We start from the raw sequence: 8,416 nt of genomic DNA, 5'->3' as shown, positions 1-8,416 counted from the left end.
CACCGGAACTCGGGCTCAGAGGATGCTGAGCACCTGCCGCGCGCGACTAGTTCTCCGAAAGCTTATCGACATACGTCCCGTAAACACGCGGGGGAGGCGCTCGCGGGCGTCAAAGTTTAAGACCCACAAACACGAAAGTGGAACAACTTTTTTGAGAAGAGAAAACAATTCTTTGAAATATATTTTCTAGCGTGAACGATAGATATTAAACTAATAGAGTTCTGGTTGATTTCTACTTGTTTGCTGATTATCCCTCAGCTGGCTTATCCTCCAATGTGACATCTACCTCAGAAATCTTCCGTCACTGACTTTGTCAAAAATGAATACTTTTGCTCTGTAACACCGTACTGAATGGGAGGCAAACCTGCACAAGTAATCTGAAACATACAGTATCTTGATATTGTTGGTATAGCCCTGAATAGTTTTGTAAAATGTGGCAATACTTCATCATTCGTTTGATGCCAATAATAAATCAGACGTGTACACTCTCATTTAAAACTGTTTTCTTTGCACATGTGACCAAGGCATTATTTTCTCACTCCAAATACAATTAGCTCAAAATAAGCCAAAAGAAAACAAAAACAAACCCTACCATTTGAAAGAATGTCTACAGTGTAACACTAAAAATGTATAATACGACTTTCTAATGTTGAACTTTAAAGAAAAGAAAGAAAAAAAAGTTTACACTTAATTTGAAACTATTTGACAGAAAAATGAAGCTGTAAGAATTGGACGTGGTCGTAAAAGGAGTGTAATTGAACTTTAGAGTATCTAAAATGTTTATATATATATATATAAAAAACTTAACTACTATTTACTTAACTGCTATTATATGTAATAGTTGGATAACAGACATACCTTCTATACAGCATGATGTGACTCCATTTAAAGTGTAATGTGTTATGTCACCCATAGTTTTACATGATAGAGGCTAACTGTAAATATTACTCATCGTTTCTTCAGATAAATATCATTAATAATGTCTGTTTGATCTGAGTAAGACTCCTGATAGGTCTAGACAGTAAATTCCCACTCTCTGACTCCCATCACCGTGGCAATGAGAGAAAGAAAGAAAACAAAATCCATCACACAAGGACTTCGTCCACACACAGAATTTTCTCTTCAGTATTGTCATCCCTCAGTTATTACAAATCAACTCTCAAGAGATTCACAAAATTGGTTTATTTGGGCTGTTAGTCAGTTAAAAGAAATTAGCTGAATGATTTTTTCTTTTAGTTTGATATTTTAACAATACTGTTCAGAAAATGATTCAAGCTGTAATGTTGGTTTGCTCTCTGAGACAACCTGAAACAAACAAGCACATGTTCATTTTATCGACTATTTGAGAAATAAAATCTTCTTGAAGTAGTACTGGAAGTTGTTTGTCCCTGTAACTTCCCTCAGCTTTCAATTCAAGTCTAAATCTGGCATGTAAAATCCCCTTTATAAGACAACATGCATCTTCCATCACGTAGTTCTGTTTTGGCAGAGTGTATGCAATGTATAACTGGAATAATTTAATTAAATAACTGTTTAATGGTCATTAGAAAAACTTTGCCAATAACAAAAATTATTAAAACTGATCAGTGAACCCATAGTCTCCACCAGTTAACCATAGTGATCTTTTCTTAAGTAGCAGCAACAAAATCTTTTTTAAACCAGACATTTTTTTTTTCACTGCACATTTGTGCTGATTTAAACCAGAGACTACCCTAAGAATGGATGCCTTAAAGAATTCCTTACATTTATTTCAGAGGGAAGATCATAGAACCAGTGCCCTCAGCCTGGTAAAGACAAAGCATGTTTCATGTAGTCAGATCTATGCCTTGTTTTCTATGTTATGTTTTTGCATTTTGCTTTCAAGCCTGGTAAAAACTCACATGACATATTTCTGCCTAGTTTTGCCTATGATATTAACTTATTTGTTTAACATCCCAGGAAGATACACTCCATTTTTTGAGTATTGACACATGCCTCCATTAGCCATCATTAAAGTCCAACTGTTTTCACAAGTTTCTTCCTATTATAGAGCCTTATTGGATTCTCATAAATCATTCAGAATGAAGATGCCATTATATGGATCCTACCTCAGTGTGGGCTGGTTGGACCCAATCACTCTCAGTTAGTCTGTTTTAGAGAAAGTGCACATCTTGTGGATCTTTAAGCTAGTTATCTCGGATTCTCATATAGTAAATATGTTACATGACAACATGTTGTCATTTATAGTGTTACAGGGTGCTATACTGCCTCAGTGAATAAACTAGCATGAGCAAGGTAATAAGAATGTAGTTGCCATTACAGTGATTTTTTTCATTTCTAGATCCAACTTAAGAGAGCATTTATATCTGAACATAGTGAGTGTTTAAATAAAGGTTAGATCAAAATAATGAAAATCTTCAAATGTGTAGTAATGAATTGATAATCCAATAATTAAGTATAATTTTTTTTACTAAGAATCTCTGGTCTTTAGTTATGTCATTCCAAAATAGGCTATGATAGTGCATCAGTTTTTCCTCCAGGGGGTAGTAAATTCTTAGATAAAAGAGTCAGTCTTTCTTGAGTGGTGATAGGATTGCTTACGGTGGAGAGGGCAGAGTGCTTTGGGAAGGACTTCGTTCAAAGTCTAATTATTTGGCAGATCCACCTAAAAGAGGCAATAGTTTACCAAAATATTTTTTGACTTATGTTTGTTATTTTGTCGCTGTCTTTCTGCATTTATAGCAACTGTGTAACAAATGCAAAACGCCAAACTACTTTTATAATCATCTGCTTGTGTGTTCAGGAATGTTACATAAACAGAAGTCTCATAAACGCCTACAGAGGTGAAAATCTAAAATCTACAAAATGTGAGCTCTGCGGGTCTTACTAACGGCGTGAGGCGGAGACTTAACGAACCTTTTCATAGCTTTGACAGTGTTTACTCGCAAACAAGCCAGGTTACTGCAGGTAGGATGTATTGTTTAACACCAAATCGACTTAGTTTCGCACTTAGAACGGCAAACAGGTGGTTTTACTTTCGATGGGCCGGTTTACATCTCTTCTAGCACTGAAGTTTAATACTGAAAACATGTTACACAATAACTATTTAACTCTGATTGTCGTAGAGTAGGGAAGGTACCTGAACGTTTTTTTTCTCTTGTCAAAGGGTATATGTCTGCTGCAATAAGAGCTTCCAATGTCAGCTCCCTAGGGACGGTCTCAGAAATTGCATATTTTAGGTTTTAAAGTTGAAGTTTTTGAATATTCAAGTATTTTCCAAAAATCAGGGCACAGACTTTCCAGGGGAAACAAAGGTAGTGATATCAGCCTGGTAAAATGAAGGATAATGAGCATCCTTTTAGAGTGCGGACTTTCCTGGAGTTTTATCATTTTTGGGTTCATACGTACACTGTAAATTATTAATTCAGCTGTTAATACAACTGTTAATTCAATAAAATTTGCTATGTAAGTCAGATAAGTCAGATATTTTTAAGTATTTAAGTAAAAGGAAGGGATTGTGAGGAAAACGTAAAGTTGCGACAGCGGGCAACTATTTGTTTGATTGTGAAGCTTGACTGAAATCCTCGAACGTACATGTGCACAGAAATTTTGCAATGATGAACTTTTTAGACGGTCTCTAAGAACTGGGAAGTAGGTGGAAGTTGCATATTCTCGTGTAACCTGGATCAGTCAGATACACCGCTCATGCACTCCTGATCTATCATACCCCTTTGAAAATTTTTCGCGATATTTGTGTCCCTTACAAACGCATGCGCACAGGCATAAAGTTCGGCTTTGGGTATAATATGTACCGTAGGTCGCCAAATCCACTAAGGAAGTAAAACATGACGAAACATCGAATGTAGTATTGGAAATAATTTTGCTCGTTCGTGAATAGTCGACGTGTTTGTTGCACATAAAATAACAGGAGCAATATGAGAAAGAAAAAGTGGTAAGGCCTGTCTATCGTACAACTGAAAAGGCATATCTGTCATACGTCGCCTGTCTTATGTTGACAAAGTAGGGTATTTGTATTTGAAGCGCGATAGTTGTAAACAAAATCAAAAACATAAGCTTTCACATTTAACAGTCCTTAATCGGGCGATGTAGGCTAGAGTATGCGCTTTGCGGTCCTCAGTAGGAAAAGCAGTGTCCAGACACGCGTGACTCGCGTTTTTATACGTCAGGTCATATGTTACGTCCTGTTGGAGGGATGTATTGTTGACATTCTGTTTTAACTGGAACTATTGCCAACCCTTCCTGGTCTACATCAGATAACGAGACTGATGCTGCGGGCGATAAATGAGTGACTACGAGTCGGACCCCGAGTCATGTATTTTCTGTACGATTTCCAGTGGTCAAGATCCGAACGCCAGCATTTTGCACTCTGTATGTAAGCTATTAATAGTCAACCCCATTTAAATTTATTGTCTGACTACATTTTACTTTGTATTTGTGAATGAGTTCTGTTGTTGGGAAACGAGTTAAATTTGGGATAACAAAGTCCATATTAAAATGATAAAGAATCTGTTTACAAAGAATCAACAGGAGTAACTAGTGGGCATATCTCCGAGTGTCTCGTGCTGTTAAGGCAACATTTGAAATTGTGTAAGAGACTTGTCAGGAGTGTGCCTAATTTGAAAACTATTTCAGTGAAATTGGTGAATCTTCAAAGAGGATTGAGGGGTAGGCTACCAATTTCCTTCATCATACATCAGGAACTCCAAAGTTGCCTAGTAATTAAACTACACACAACACAAGAAACTTAAAGCTAAATAGACTGCAAATAGAAGAGTCTACAACAAGTGAAGGCTTTAACTAATATTAACAATATTTAGAGCAGGGATAAACGTGTACTGAAAGAGAAAAGAAAATACCTTCTACAACTTTCAAATAACTATGAAAAACAACAACTGACTCCATCTTTTGACTGAAATGAGAGAGGAGACCGGATCATTCCGAAGAGAAACAGTTGTGAGTTGACAAATTTGGTCTAATAACAGGTTTAATGGGTCTTGTGTATTTTTGTACAGGATGATGATGTGGTCTGCTTTTGGGACATTTATCCAGCTGCACCGCAGCACTACCTCGTTGTGCCAAAGAAACACATTGTTAACTGTGCAGCTCTCGACAAGCACGATGTTTCCTTAGGTAAGCATATGACAAACACCACACTCTTTCTCAATCAGCAATAGAGCCTTATTTGGGGTGGGGGTGGGGTTTAATTATTAGTTGGATATCTTCTCCTTACTCATCTTCTTCATATTTCTTTTCCAGTGTAGGATTTTCTTAACCCTGTAGTGAAACTGAATTTATATCAATCTGATTATAACCGAAACATCTTTTATGATTAAATGCAAATTGTAATGATTTATTCCTTCTCTGAATAGTGAAGAAGATGGAAAAAATAGGGAAAGATGTGTTACTTTCAAATAATGTTAAAGATTTTGAAGATATCAGGCAAGTAACCAGCATCTTTAATCTCTAGGATTGAACATTTGATTGTAAACATTTGATTTATAGATCAGAGAGCAGATCAAAGGTTATTGTTTTGTTCTAGGTTGGGTTTCCATTTACCTAAATTCACATCAGTAGGCCATCTCCACCTCCACGTCCTTGCGCCTGCAAGTCAGATATGTGAATATTTGAAATTTAAATATGTTCCAAATACAGAAAAGTTCATCACTGTGAGTATTGTTATGAATACATGAGCACTGTTTCAATGTGATATCATACTGTCTGTGTGCAATGATTTGTGCTCTTACTTTCTCAGTTTCTAATATGTTTGTTTGCTTTGATACAGGTGGAGCAGACCATTAAATATCTTCAAAAAGGTAAACCCTTAAATTACTGATACTGATACAACCGTCAGCTGTCGGTTTATTGTGTCTTTTTAGAAGATTTGAATATTTTCACTGTGCAGTAGTTAACACAAGAATTTGTATTCTATTTATAATCTCATTGTGAATAATACCTCTGGTTTTAAAATCAGTTAGAAAATTCAGACTCTGGTGTCTCTGTAATGTTACCTTAAAGGAATGTGTTAAGGGGAATTTTCAGTACAGCTTATTTATTAATAGAGTTATCTAGATTATTTATAATGTTCACTGAATGAATGATGCCAAAGAGTGCCTGGCTGTGGCTCTTGTTGTCAAATATATCAGTCTTTTGTATAGTTCTGGAGTGTGTACTTTGTTCCTACAACTCAGGATCTTTTATTTGGGATGTGTTTCGTAATGGTTTCATTCTTGTGCAGTCCAAATTTGATTGCAAAAAAAGATTTGTGTTAAAAGTAATCTTTGAAAATTCAGGAGACATGAAATAATAGTGACTAATGCCTGTGCAGTCATATTTGGTTTAAACCACAAAAAACAACCAAACCAACATCCTGCATATATGATTTCTGTGTGCAAAATTGGATTTTCTGCTTTCTACCGGTGTCGTTGTTTCTGGTCTCTTTGACCTATTTTCAGATGAAGCGTCATATCAGTGTACGCTGAACAAATATACAATTAATGGTTTTAAATCTGTGTTTAAATGCATGAACAGGAAGTGTGTTTAAATGAATGAAGAGGAAGTGGTACAAAAGGTGGTGTAATTGGTTATGATATGATACATGATCCCTTTGCTCTGTGCTTGGAAGAGTGACTGTTTTTTGTCGTGTTTTAATAGGAAAAAAATTGTTTAGGAAGAACAAACCTCTGTGCCTTTGACTGGACATTCCAGTATGTTATGGTAATGCAATAAAGATGAATATAAATATTAATGAGAGGCTTGGGTGGTTGGAATCAGGGATATTGCTGGGCTTGATAGAACCTGAATAGAAGCGCCTTTACTCTTCCTTAGGTTTGTCAGTCAGTTGTTACATTCCCCTTTTTTTTGTCCGGGGGGGGGGGGGGGGCTAAGGGAACGTAATAATAAATTAAATACTTAAATAAGAGAATATGGAAATAAATGTATAAATAAATGTGTGAAATCTCCTCCTGTTACCAGCACTCCACTATACAACAAAGATAGGTTTTGAAGGGCTAACAGTTGGACTTATTTATTAAAATGAAATGAAACACAGGAAGCATCAACCAAAACTTCAGGAGGTGGTAAAGCCAAACCAATAAACAAACCAAATCTAGCTCTTGGGATTGGAATATACCTTCCCTAAAGGAAAAACTAACTAAGAATCAGGAGAAAACAGTTCAAAACAAAAAGGCACCCAATCTCCCTATGAATCTTTCCAGACTATTTACAAGTCTATGTACAACCCAGGAAAAGAAAGAAACACACACTCGACAAACAGACAAAGAAAGAGTACAACCAGTTATCAACAACATCCCAGCAGCAGCAGCAATAGTCTGAGGTAGGGGAGGAAAAAAGAATCTCTCTGCGAATAGGCCGTGTTGACTTATATCCCCTGGCCTCGTTTTCTCTCAGCCAGTAGGAGCAAGGTTTCACAACAAGCCCTCCTCCGTTTCCGTGGAGCTTAATTACCTGCTGACAGGGAAGAGGAGGGAGCAGAGAGAGAGAGAGAGAGAAAGAGAGAGAGAAAGAGAAAGAACACAGCCCAACACAGTACAACTGCAACAGACAACATACAACTCCCAGACAACGCACTCAGGACTCCACACAAACTTTTCTTTACAGCTAAGCAGACTGGTTAATGGAGATACAACAGTGGAAAAATTTGGGCAAAACCCATGGTAGTGGTTGCATTTAATGCTGTAAAAGACCTCTGTCATGCACCAGTTCTGTCAGCTCCCAACTTTAGTGAACCGTCAAGTTAGAAGTGAACGCAAGCACTATGGGGGCTGGTGCAGTTCTCTTACAGGAGGATGGGATGGGCATTGACCACCCTGTTTGTTATTTTTCAAAAACACTTGTGAAGTGTCAGAGGTATAGCACCATAGAGCAGGAGGCTCTTGCTTTGTTCTTGGCACTTCAACATTTTGAAGTATATTTCGGTGGCAGCATTGTGGCGCAACTCACGCTTGTTTGTGGGTGTAGGGAAGTCAACAATAGCAGCAACTTTGGCCACAACAGGCCTCAACTGGCACTGTCCCACCTACTTACCTAGATATGTGACAACTGCCTTTGCAAATTCGCACTTTGCAAGATTAAGTGTTAAAGAAGCAACTGAAAGCCCATCAAACACTAGATGTAATGATTTCAGATGCTCATCCCAACTATCAGAATAAATCACCAAATCATCCAGGTATGCCTCACACTTTTGTACACCAGACAAGACTCTCTGCATAAAGTGCTGGAATGTGGCCGAGGCATTTCGCATCCCAAAAGCCATCGCAGAATATTCCATAAAATCATCTGGAGTGACAAATGCAGAGATCTCAGATGCTCGGGGAGTAAGAGGCACCTGCCAGTAACCTTTAAGATCCAACTTGGTGATGTAGCGGGCAGCTCCCACACTGTCCACACAATCCTCCAT

At 37.5% G+C, this 8,416-nt stretch overlaps 1 protein-coding gene across 1 annotated transcript; it reads left to right on the top strand.

The window, feature by feature from the left end:
• The first annotated feature begins 3,890 nt into the window (after positions 1-3,890).
• LOC115810246 (histidine triad nucleotide-binding protein 3-like) lies at positions 3,891-6,026 on the top strand. Its single transcript, XM_030772173.1, has 5 exons — positions 3,891-3,931; positions 4,254-4,368; positions 5,013-5,130; positions 5,503-5,607; positions 6,016-6,026. The coding sequence occupies exons 2-5, from the start codon at positions 4,282-4,284 to the stop codon at positions 6,024-6,026; spliced, it is 321 nt and encodes a 106-aa protein (XP_030628033.1). The 5' UTR covers positions 3,891-3,931; positions 4,254-4,281.
• Positions 6,027-8,416: the final 2,390 nt, after the last annotated feature.

This window comes from Chanos chanos, chromosome 4 (genome assembly GCF_902362185.1).
Source record: "Chanos chanos chromosome 4, fChaCha1.1, whole genome shotgun sequence".
Lineage (NCBI taxonomy): Eukaryota > Metazoa > Chordata > Actinopteri > Gonorynchiformes > Chanidae > Chanos > Chanos chanos.
This window is presented reverse-complemented; position numbering and strand designations above follow the sequence as displayed.